General features: G+C 37.3%; 4 protein-coding genes across 8 annotated transcripts; 2 read left to right on the top strand and 2 right to left on the bottom strand.

The window, feature by feature from the left end:
- The first annotated feature begins 2,830 nt into the window (after positions 1–2,830).
- LOC105687389 (transmembrane protein 147) lies at positions 2,831–4,318 on the top strand. 2 transcript variants are annotated; one of them, XR_007277191.1, is made up of 5 exons: positions 2,831–3,202; positions 3,293–3,431; positions 3,555–3,776; positions 3,881–4,194; positions 4,245–4,318. XR_007277191.1 is itself a non-coding variant. In XM_020853277.2 (4 exons), exons 1-4 carry the CDS (start codon positions 3,126–3,128, stop codon positions 4,130–4,132), a joined length of 690 nt encoding a protein of 229 aa, XP_020708936.1. In that variant the 5' UTR covers positions 2,831–3,125; the 3' UTR covers positions 4,133–4,318. The 2 variants fall into 2 exon arrangements, 1 of the variants encoding a protein (XP_020708936.1); XM_020853277.2 differs by having other exon boundaries at positions 3,881–4,318.
- A 423-nt stretch (positions 4,319–4,741) lies between these two features.
- On the bottom strand, positions 4,742–8,884 carry LOC105687363 (DDB1- and CUL4-associated factor 8). Of its 4 annotated transcripts, none has more exons than XM_020853258.2 (13): positions 8,749–8,884; positions 7,942–8,288; positions 7,592–7,855; positions 7,321–7,482; positions 7,019–7,239; positions 6,789–6,932; positions 6,437–6,669; positions 6,161–6,326; positions 5,913–6,081; positions 5,707–5,837; positions 5,508–5,627; positions 5,320–5,436; positions 4,742–5,233 (listed from the first exon to the last, which is right to left on the bottom strand). In XM_020853258.2, exons 2-13 carry the CDS (start codon positions 8,270–8,272, stop codon positions 5,087–5,089), a joined length of 2,205 nt encoding a protein of 734 aa, XP_020708917.2. In that variant the 5' UTR covers positions 8,273–8,288; positions 8,749–8,884; the 3' UTR covers positions 4,742–5,086. The 4 variants fall into 4 exon arrangements, with proteins under 4 accessions (XP_020708917.2, XP_012258381.2, XP_012258390.2 ...); XM_012402958.3 differs by having other exon boundaries at positions 8,620–8,769; XM_012402967.3 differs by having other exon boundaries at positions 4,742–5,230; positions 8,620–8,767.
- A 144-nt stretch (positions 8,885–9,028) lies between these two features.
- LOC105687372 (endoplasmic reticulum-Golgi intermediate compartment protein 2) lies at positions 9,029–10,700 on the top strand. Its single transcript, XM_012402981.3, has 5 exons — positions 9,029–9,165; positions 9,283–9,658; positions 9,727–9,977; positions 10,035–10,295; positions 10,370–10,700. The coding sequence occupies exons 1-5, from the start codon at positions 9,063–9,065 to the stop codon at positions 10,567–10,569; spliced, it is 1,191 nt and encodes a 396-aa protein (XP_012258404.2). The 5' UTR covers positions 9,029–9,062; the 3' UTR covers positions 10,570–10,700.
- An 86-nt stretch (positions 10,701–10,786) lies between these two features.
- On the bottom strand, positions 10,787–11,771 carry LOC105687397 (DNA-directed RNA polymerase III subunit RPC7-like). The gene has a single exon (XM_012403037.3). It carries the CDS (start codon positions 11,588–11,590, stop codon positions 10,913–10,915), a length of 678 nt encoding a protein of 225 aa, XP_012258460.2. The 5' UTR covers positions 11,591–11,771; the 3' UTR covers positions 10,787–10,912.
- Position 11,772: the final 1 nt, after the last annotated feature.

Below are 11,772 nucleotides of genomic sequence, written 5' to 3'. Positions count from 1 at the left end.
TGTTTTTGCTGGAAGTACCCCACTTGATCAATTATTTATTCAAAAAACGAGTGGGCTACCTCAAAATATCAAGTAAAAAATTTTTTTAAGATTTGAAATTTTTTTTTTTTATAAGGTACAAATTCAGCCCCATGCTAATAAAATAAAAAAAAAATGTTCAACCCACCCTAATGTATATGATATTCTTATCTATTTTAAGCTCAGGAATCTGAATCTGGGGGCCAAATTGATCTATCTATATAATTGACCGAATTATTACCAATTTTTCGCTTTTTGGGGCAGGAAAATTGAGATATCTCGATGGGGAAAATTCGTAGATCGACAGAAAAAAAACGCTTTAACACGTGTGAAATATAATGATGTGAAATTGACGAAAAAATGACGGATGAAAACTTCAAACGACGAACAAAATTAAATACGGCCCGTGCAATCCTAATAACTATGTATAAATAATGTGTGGTAATTGTATAAGTAGTTCTGAACTCACCTCATACGACGTTTCAATTTGGGTTACGATATTCCAGTGATTCGCACTATTTTTGTATTATTGCTTTGGCTTCTTCCAGAAATGAACAAAAACCTTGATTACAGAAGAAAATTACAAAGAAAAATGTTCATCTCAATCCTACAGATAGGTTTCTAGTTTCTGGGAAAAACAAATTAAAATTAACATAAACCTTCCTCACTTTTTGAATTTTCTCTATGGGCTTTTGATCAAACTACATTGTTTTGAGATTATTGAGAACCCTTCTAATTTATTTTCCAAATTAGTAAAGAATATTAATGCATAACACAATATTCCACTATCTGCTGTTCTTTTCAATTAATATCGGGTCTTAATCTTACTGAATTTTGACACTTAATTATAGGAACATGTTTTGCCATATAGATAACGCTAGTTTCACTCCTGAAGCAATATTGCACCTGTCTCAAAATTCACTTCACCGCACCTAGCACCATCGACTATCGGTACAAGACTAGCTACCCTTTGGCCTCAAATGCAAAGCATGCAAAGTTAAAGGGATCTGAAGCTCCACCCATCGACGAATCCTTAACAGTCTCAAAAGATTGCCAGGGGTTGATGCCTCGTCTCCAGCAGAATTAGTTTTGTCCTGAAGACAGGAGCTGCACAAACTAGATACACAATACTATATCTTGGTAATCACAGTAAAATACTAATCTGCCAGATGTCTCGCAAGTGTAATGAACTTTTGAAATTAATATTTAACGACACCTTAATAAATTAGTTGGAGTCAACGATATATAGGAAAATATATTTTTTTTGTGCTACTATACCTTACGGAGTATTAACACAGAACTGACAATACTTTTTCAAATCGAAGCCTCTTCTATGTACCAACCCTTTTTTTAGAAGGGTACAGATCCAGCCCCCCTCTAAAAAGGGTAGCCATCCTACCTGCTCCAAAGGGAAGTACAACTCTTTTTTTTACTTGTAATGCACCCCGCTAAAAAAAGAAGGGCTTCCACCCCAAGCTGCCCCATCGTCATTCTTCAACCCATCCAAAGCAGAAACATTTTCATAAAAAAAGGAGATGAACTGAAGGTGAAATACTAAAATGCAGAAATGATAACAAAAAAAATTAATGAAGCTTCCAAGTTGTGAGATACTTTTGATTTGATGTTGTAACTATTGGATTGTAAATTTCAATAACTATCACTGTTCACCTAACATTTTTCATTTCACTAGTGATGACACTATCTTAGAATTAAAACGCTATAAAAGAATCACTTGGTATATTAAAAGATCTCATGAAGTTGACAGTGCGGCCCCTCTGACGCAACTGAATCACCCTTTTTCAAAGAGTCTACGAACACATAGTGACTTCTGCACCGGCCAACCGTGCTAGCCAACTCACCCAATCGTAGACTCCCACCAACCAATCCCCAGCAGATCTCGTCGTCAGGAGTACTGAACAGAGACGACAGAGTAGGAGCTCCGTCTACATATAGGGGCTTTGAATAAAGGATGGTTTCCACAGCCCTGAGGTCCTTTCCGCCAGCTCAACCAAACGTAGACTCCCACCAACCAATCCCAGGCCAAAGTCTTTACCCGGGGTACTGCATAGAGACGATAGACTCAGGACCTCCGCCTCAGTTGGTTGGTCGACACAGCTTCTCCCTATACCATTTGCTTTGAAGCCGATGCCCAAAGGGGTGGCTTAGATTTTTAGCGATGAGATCTACTGACTGCAGTAAAAGTATTGGCTGTCAAAATCTAATAAAAACTTCATCGGTTGAATATTATCCACTCATAAATTTGACTTGTGAAATAACATTTAAGATGAAAAAAAAACGAGGACAAAATTATTCTGACCCGTTATTCAGATTCCTAGTATACTTCAATACTTTGGTTCTTTTAGTATTAATTTTGGTACTTTTAGTATCAAAATAATATTTCAATTTCTGTCTAGTAGGACTAGGACAATATTTATCCTGATACAGAACCCTTTTTTAGCAGATATCCATTTCTTTGTACTAAAGGGGTGCCGATCAGATCAGTCCCCCTGTAAAGGGGTAAGGGCCTTAGGGGTGAAAGGGTAGAGGGTTCACAGCTAGGGTGGAACCCTTTGAAATATAAAAAAAGGGTACCAAACGGTGGTCGCAGCACGCGTCAAGGAACTTCTCAAAAAATTACGTTTTCAATTCTGATCCCATCGTATTACTAGCCATGTATGGTAGAAATTTTTAAATGTTTTTCATAGGTAGGCTGGTACGTACTGCTTTCAGAATTTCAAATTTTCACGCGAAATGTAAAAAAATTCCCGCCTTTAGAGCTCGCATAGTACAGCGCCTGCAGGCGGTAGTTACCTCCAACTCGTCCAAAATCGTAATCGTGTGTGGAGTAAAAGTGGAGTAATAAGACTGACGTACAACATTACATAGGATAAAAGTTGATTACAAAGGCAAACTTCAATCGCACGAAAAGATCTTTATATTCGTACAAAACTGAACAGCCTTTTACTCAGAAATCCTTGTGTAAACGTCATAATCCCTCACCTAACCTAATTCACCCTAATGTATTTCAATTCATCATAACGTAATCTCGAATCAGAATTTTATGTATAAATTTGCCAACGAAGTTAATATTTAGTGAATCTATAACGATGACTTTGTACCACTTCGGAAATTGTTTGGCTCTTGTTTATGTCCCATATTATTTGACGTACAAGTACTCCGGACTGTAAGTATCACATAGATGATAAACAATTTGCTAATTCTGGCCTCATCACAACCTGGCATTTGACAATCGTGATTTTTAATTTCATTACAGATCAGAGTATGGAGCTTTTTGGAAATGCATTCAAGCAGGTGGTATTTACGTATTCACACAGCTAGTTAAGATGTTAGCACTAGCTACATTCTTTCCTACAGCAGATTCTGTTGGGCAAGAAGGTTTTGATATTTTTGGTGTGAGTATATTTGTATCTTTGCAAATGCAATTTCGATTGTTTAGGTATTTTTTGCCTTCAAAAAATTGGCAATACAATATTCAATCTCTTCCGTCATATTATTCGATCATTAATTATTTTCAGGAATTTTTAAAATCCACCATAGATCTAGCAGATCTTTTTGGAATATTGCTTGTGTTGAATGGCATTCCCGGTAAGGGGCATGCCAAGGTTCTGACAGCAGGAATAGGATGGGCAGGTGCAGAGGTACTGCTAACTAGATTTTTGCTGCTATGGGTGGGTGCTCGGGGAGCAGAATTTGACTGGAAATATATTCAGAAAAGTCTCGAATCCAATATCAGTTTGGTAAGAGTCAGTCAGTCAGTCATAGTATCATTTGTATTTTCATAAACTCGTTCTGGATTACCATAAATCATTCTTGCTGTCATTAAATTCTCTATTTTGCACAGGTACAACATATCACAACCGCTACTCTTGTTTGGCTGTGGTCACGGCACGACTTACGTAGAAGTCTTGTGCCTATCGTAGTGAGCATGCTCTTATTAACAATTTACAGATCATTAATATTAGATTTTCTGAGCTCGCTTCTGCTAGCTGGGCCATGGTCGTCGCTTTTCATAAAAGCTGTGACAACTTTATTTATGGGGGCAACCACTTTGCATATGTATGCAGGACTTGCTCATTCGATTGGGATATTTTAAAAGTTATCCTAGAATGAACAGTATGGATAACTGTAAGAGCAAATAACAAAATTGTAAATAAGGTCAAATTTCTTAGGCTTGCAGAATAATACCATTTTAAGCGCAGCCTAAGATCTGAGGACTATTTTCTATTTTGATGAGATCTCAATTTTGTATATTTGCTAAATAGAATTGTATAAAGTGAAACTATCAACATTTCTTCACCGCATTCATTCCCAACATTATTTCCAACTTGCAACACAAGGTATATTATTTATCACGTTCATCATGTACGTATAGTGACATAAGGTATTTGATTGGTCCAAAAAAAGGAAACAAGATAAGATTAACTTAATTACAGTAAAAATGAGTCGTTTTTCGGGCAATCATGAGATATTTTATTACGGAAAACAACCCTTTATTGGACGTAATTTTATAATATAACGGAAATGAAATTATTGTAGATTTAATATACAAACGATATTAAATTTTGAGGAACCTTATCTGATAGTGATAATAACATTACAAAAAACTCGACTCTGCATAAAGATATATACATATTATAGTATAGCTCTATACTCAGCAGTTATTACCGTACCACTTATACCAATAAGGCGTAACTTTTGAGTCAAGAAAAAAAAAAAAAAAAAAAAAAAAAAAAACCAATGTTGGCACGTATTTAAATTGTTCATATTTTTAACTTATGAGAACCCAGATTTCAAGTATCTGGTTTGTAAACACACAAAGACAATAAGCTCCTCCCATCGCAGGCATGAGGAACTTTTTACATTATTTACAAGATATCCGGTACTTGTATAAAAGTTTACAAAGTATTTCCATCATATTTCACATATAAATATGTGGAAATGGATGGAATTTTTGCTACCATTCCAGCTTTTACAATGTGCCCACTAAATCAGTAGGTAATAATAACGACTCCATTGCGTCATACTGTGCAGACTCACCATATTTCGCTTAAGATGGAGAACACTGAGGTCGTCCATCACTTTCATCTTCCGATGGGCTATTGCTGTGATTTGAGGAGTCATCACTGGATGAGTCTATGTCATCACGATTTCCCCCATTGCCGGCCCATCGACCAAAATTACGAATACGCCTCTGCTTGATAAAGAGAAAGATTTTAAATATGAGATATTGCACAGCAATCATAGAATCAGACAACAATCCCTGAATATTTTTATACTCACTCTTAACTCTTCCGTTTCTGTGCCTTGTCTCCACAGAAACCATAATAATTGCCCATCAAATGCATCAGGCTCACGCGATACGTCTCTCTCTCTGCTTTTCATGTTTTGCCTGACACACTAGAAGATCACAGTTATGTTAAACACGTTTAATTCATATGAAAGGATCAGAATAGAAGCAAATATCTCACTGTTTCCAAATTTTTCATTGACGGTGGCTCCTCACACGATGGAACCCACACCTTTACGTCATAATCTAATCCACTGGTGGCCAATACTGGAATATGTGGGTGCGGCTCAAGCCGATTTACCTGAATGGAAATTGAGGATGCATGTTTCGTTCTCCGTTATTTACAAGTACCAGGTATCCTGCTTGTATTAATTACTCACCACACCACATTCATCCCCAGCCATCCACTGCACGATTGCTTCGGTATTTTTTTCCCAGACATAAATATTACCACAATCTGATCCCGAGATAACAAACTCGCTCTTAGGTCCAAAGAAATTCACTCCCTTCACTGGAAGATTGTAGAAAATTAAAACTTTGATAACAAGGACGCTGGTATTCTTCTGATATGTGATGCAAATCCTACCTGTTGCATTGTTTCGATGACCCTGATACCTGTGTGCGAAATCACCGATTGGTGATGGGAGAAGAGTGTCGAATAAGTAAATATCTTCATCGTTATAAGATCCTACAATTTCTGATCCATTGTAATTGTACTTGGCGCATGTAACATGGGCATGATGTTTGTTGGTTTGCTGAAACCACAATATTGTCAATATTTCCCCAGAAACGCAAGTTGGTAAAGACTTTTGAAGATCAGCCAAACAAACATACTAAATGTTTTGGACACATCTTATGTAATGGTGATGAAGCTTTTCGCTTGTCATATATTCTGACATATTGGTCCCGTCCACCCAAGCAAAATTCGTTACTATTGAGTGGATTTGAATTGACGCTGTATATTGCGACATGAGAATTCCCTTCTTTCACTGTCAGAAGTCTGAAATAACATAATCAGATAAATTAATCTATTCTCAAAAGCTCTCAAATTATCAAACCAACATGAATAATCTTCCAGAGTTTTTATCTAAAATCAATGACACAACATACGTCGTAGGTTTGCTCTGTCGTATATCGATTAAGAATACCGCAGCATCTTCGCTAACAGAAAGTATAACATGCGGTAGATCTGGATGGATTGAAAGCTTAGTAGCTGGACCATCATGAATCGCTAGACGACGGGTATAATCTGTGGCCGGCCTATGCAGATCTGCCAATCTGACTTGCCCATCACGTGCACAAGTTACCATCAAATGTTCCACTGGCAAAGGCAACCATGATGCCTATGTGAAAACATTCACAAGTTCAACTCTTGGGAAATTGCGTACCACTTTAAGTGTGAATGGAATTGATATTATCAATTTAATCAATTCTGAGTTCAGGACAAAACTAAAGAAATTACCTGAAAAACATTACTTCTGTGGCCTGTTTTGAACGAATGCTGCTTTTTCCCAAGAGCCCAGTTCCAAATGACTACCATTAAATCGTCAGAGCCGCTGGCCAGCAGATTGCCTCTTTGGTTGAAACTTAACGTATTAACACAACCCTGTTAAAGTGATAGTAAAATTAAATCACTAATTTATTTTTGGAAGGGCTTAAAAGTTTCGGGTTCATGATCATAACTAAGCGTACCTTATGCACTTTTAGCTTGTACATGAGTTCCAGTCGCTGTACAGTGTGTAAAGAACCATAAAATCTTCTCTGAAACAACGCATTAGATCCCAGTTGGCGATTTATAAGTTCAGGAACAATAAACCATTGGGGCTTAGGCTTTTCTTTAGACAGCACCTCAAGATCTGGCTCTACTGAATCATTGTCGCTAGCTGAAGTCCATTCGTCAGAGTCATCATCACCTACTCGAATGGTTGATGAGAAAGTTGGATGAAAAATTCACAACTTCAAAGTAATCCTTAGAAATTTCATGTCACCCTTACCCCCATCATTGCCATTTTCTTCTTCTTCGCTATTCTCCCCTAATTCCTCACTGTTTTCTTCTCTACTTCCTCTATTTTCAACTTCACCTGCATCCAGATTCAAACCTTCATTAGATATTGCTGTTGAATCTTCACTATTAGTGGCATCGTCAACATTACCAGCTGTAAAATAAAACAATCCTACTTCAACATTTGCTCACAATGTTTGCCCTTCAACATCTTAAGGAAAACCCTGCATTTATACTCAGGAAGGTTTTTTATTAAGACTCACTGTCCATATCTTCTCCAGTAGATTCGCTAGCAACGATTTCATCAGAATTATCTGTAGCTTCATCTGGTAGGTTTTGTTTGCCACGGTAGTTTCGATTTCTAACTTTAGATTTCAACTTATGAAACTTTAATGGAACCTGGTCTTCATTTACAGCATCCAATGATCCATTTGCAGTTTCTTCTGTCTTTTGACGTTTACTAGAGTCTGCGTCCAAACTGCTCTTGGACTCTTCCATAGAAATTTTACTATGATCACCCACTTGGCCTGTGCCAATGGTTTTTAAAGTGCAGTTAAACAATTCTCAAGGACATCGATTTATTTACATATCACCAGCTCTAATAAATAATTACCTTCTGAAATTCCTCTCTTTGACTTTCCACTCTTTGTTTTGTTTTCCCTTGATGCCGAACAAACTTCCTGCAAATCGCCCATCTCAACCTGCTTTACTGACTTTTCAGTGGGACTCTTTATCATTTCTGAAGAATTTGATGTGCCGCTGTCCCCATTTCTTGCAATATTGTTGTCAGAGTTCTGGGGTCTTACTGTGTTTTGTAAACTACCTGCATCTTTTCCATTTTTTGTTTCAATTTTGTCAGTCTCAAAGATTTCGGTTTCACTTTCCAGATCCTTTACTGGTTTTGTCTGTTGCTCCGTAATTTTATCTTCATCTTCATGATCCATTACTGCAATCGTTCACCTAAAATTATGATTTTACAGGTATCATTGTGCATACCAATTTTACAGAGACCCTAAAAGTTATCTGAGGTTACTGCACACGAGTATGATAAGGACGTAATTTTTCTGGGAGAGGAGAGAACAGACCATATATTGTCGTCCACGCCGTGAAATGAAGCAAATTTCTATGGTTAGACTTAATTACGATAGCGCGACAGTATTTGGGAACAGTTTACGAATGATGAATAAAAAAACTGCATATACGTTTCAAAAATATGATTGTATACATATATCATATTAGAAAAGCATGCACTCCAACAGCTGATTTATCTGCAATTTAAATAAGCTGTTACCTATTGCAAAGATAAAGCACAATGAATTCACTGGTTTATAACTTCATTTTTTACGAGACAAAATTATTTATTTATTTTTAACTACACGATTAAAGCTGATGAAAGTCAACGTGCAATTTTTTGGAATACCTGCAAGCACTGCTCGCAAGTTCGTTCGAGCTTACAAGTCTTCTACACTTGCCGTAGTGATGGCGCTTGCTGCATTCAAATTAATGGATCAACGAATTCTGTCTAAAATTCAAGCTTTCTGCTACGTGTACAGAAGTTTGACAACGGTTTGACGTATAGAACATGCCAGCCACGGCGGCAACAACAACATGATTCCCTAACCAATGGAACTTTTTCGACTGTGATACGAATGTTTGATTTATTGCTTTTCGATAACTGTTAAGAGTCGAGTGTAGCGAAATACATTAGCTCAACCTAGTCCTCACAATATTATCATGTTACGTAGAAGAAAAGTAAATTTAAAAGTTATTAAAGAGCTAGATGGCTTTCCGAAAGTGCCTGACACTTACGTCAAACAATCGGTTGTTGGTGGGACGTGTAAGTACATTTGGGTATTAGTAACCTATTTACAAAATACTATATGCTCCAAGATGAAGTATCATATTATGCGTGCTGCACCTATAATTACAGAAAAAACAAATTGACAACTTTCAGTTTCAGTACTGAGCTTCTGTCTGATGGTATACGTGGCTTTTGCCGAGACCCAATATTATCTAGATAGCCGCCTCCAGTTTAAATTTGAGCCTGATAATGACTCGATAGATGCAAAATTGAAAGTAAATATCGATATAACAGTGGCAATGCCATGTAGTCGTGTAGGCGCCGATATACTGGATTCAACTAATCAGAACTTGATGGGATTTGGTACATTAGAAGAAGAAGATACATGGTGGGAGCTCAGTCCAGATCAGCGCTCTCATTTTGATTCGCTGAAGTATATGAATTCATATCTCCGAGAAGAATATCATGCTCTGCACGAGCTGCTATGGAAATCCAATCAGCTAACTTTTTCTAGTGAAATGCCTAAGAGGTATAGACTCATAAATTTAGCAGTCACCCAAATAAAATTCTCATGTGCTATTGAACATTTTATTTCAGAACTAGTTATCCCAACCACACTCCAGATGCTTGTCGCATTTATGGCAGTCTAGATGTTAATAAGGTTGCTGGAAATTTTCATGTCACTGCAGGAAAGTCTTTGTCATTGCCAAGAGGCCACGTTCATATATCAGCATTCATGTCCGAACACGATTATAATTTTACTCACAGAATCAATAGGTTTTCTTTTGGGGAACCAAGTCCTGGTGTCATACATCCGCTTGAGGGAGATGAGAAAGTTGCTGACCACAGTGAGTTTTTTTTTTTTATATCAAGTAATAAGTAAGTAAGTAAGTATATGATTTCAGACATGATGCTGTACCAATACTTTGTGGAGGTCGTTCCAACTGATGTCAGATCTTTATTGCGGACATACCAAACTTACCAATATAGTGTGAAAGATCATCAGAGGCCTGTTGATCATCACAAGGGATCCCACGGGATACCAGGAATTTTTTTCAAGTATGACATGAGTGCTCTCAAAGTCAAAGTCACCCAACAAAGAGATTCAGTATTCAGATTTTTAGTTAAACTCTGTGCCACAGTTGGCGGTGTGTTTGTAACTAATGGTGAGGATTTAAAAAATGAAGTGCTCCTGAAAGCCTGAATACAATTGACTCACAACTCAACTTTTGCTTTTCAGGACTATTAAATAGTATAGTGCAGGTGATATGGTACCTTGTCACATGCAAATTTCTCACCCGAGAAGATCTACGAGATGATAATCAAAAAGTGACTGTCTCATCATCCGTGGCTAAAGAACAGTCTCAAAATTCCGTAGATCTACTTGCGGAAATGCCTTCACCAACTGTAGATGTTCAAATTAGTTCACAATTACAGTGAATACTTGAAATCTATTTATAGTAATTTATCGATTTTGGCAATAGTAAATTTTGTGTATTATGACTCTCAGTCTGGCCTATCAGTTAGGTGATTCAACAGACAAATGATAAACGTAAACTAAGTTCATGACATTCAACTGATTCTTCTTTGCCTAACTCCTCACCATCTAGGATGCAGTTACCAGAGAACAAACAATCCAGTTACTTTTCCCGTCAAATACTGGTGTGAATGCTTTTATTTGGTAGGAAACACTTGCAGTACAGTTTGTAACTGATTGAAAACATTGGAGCTGTGAAAAAATCATACCAAATTCAATAGAGTTGGAAGATTCAAATCTACAGTATCAGTACACTGGACCATCATCCAAATTATCATCTTCGTCGTCAAAACCTTCGCCATTGTCAAAATAGCTGTTTACATAATCAGTTCCATCATCCATTTCCTCATCTATTTCTTCTTCTTCCTCTTCTGGGCGTTCATCTGCCTCTTTCTCCTCATCTTCATTATCAATATCTTCATCTTTTTCATCCTCCTCTGCATCACTCCGCTGGCTGTTCTCTTTTTTCTCTAGTTCCTTTAGTCTAGACTCAACATCCATATCTTTTGTTTTTTTTTTAGCCAAAGTTTTGGCTTTCTCATTATGTTGCCGTTTGAGTTTCCTTTTACCACTAGGTTTCAATTCAATCGGTAAGACACTCCAGTCATATCTTTCCTCATAATTCGTCTTATCTGTGATCATATCTTGGAACCAATCGGAGTAACGTTCTATGTCCTTATTGATGACTATCGGTTGTACATAACAAGGATTGTCTCTGAGAAACTCTGCATAGTCTCTTTTTATTTCAAGCATATAATCCATTTGGCCAGTTATAGTAAAAGGAATCGGTTTATAATCCAAAGGAGGATATTTTGGCGGTGGTTGCAGAACTGGACCAGGGAGTGCCTCTCCTCTTCCAAAGCCCAATTGTTCTACATTAATGGACATAGAGGCTTTGCCTCGTCCTCTGCCACGACCTGCCATCACCGAGGCACTTTGTACAATTGCTTTTTATATCTGTATACTAGCTACTAGCGATGTTCCACAGTTTATATGTAGTACACGTAGGTAAAGAAACACTACATCGTACTCTCAATAACCCACGTGCTCAATTTGAGCCGAACCACAGTCTTCGTTGACATCGAGAGCTTGCTAACAACACGCGA

The sequence above is a fragment of the Athalia rosae genome, chromosome 2 (assembly GCF_917208135.1).
Source record: "Athalia rosae chromosome 2, iyAthRosa1.1, whole genome shotgun sequence".
NCBI lineage: Eukaryota > Metazoa > Arthropoda > Insecta > Hymenoptera > Athaliidae > Athalia > Athalia rosae.
The sequence above is the reverse complement of the archived record's forward strand: the minus strand, read 5'-3'. Positions and strand labels throughout refer to the sequence as shown.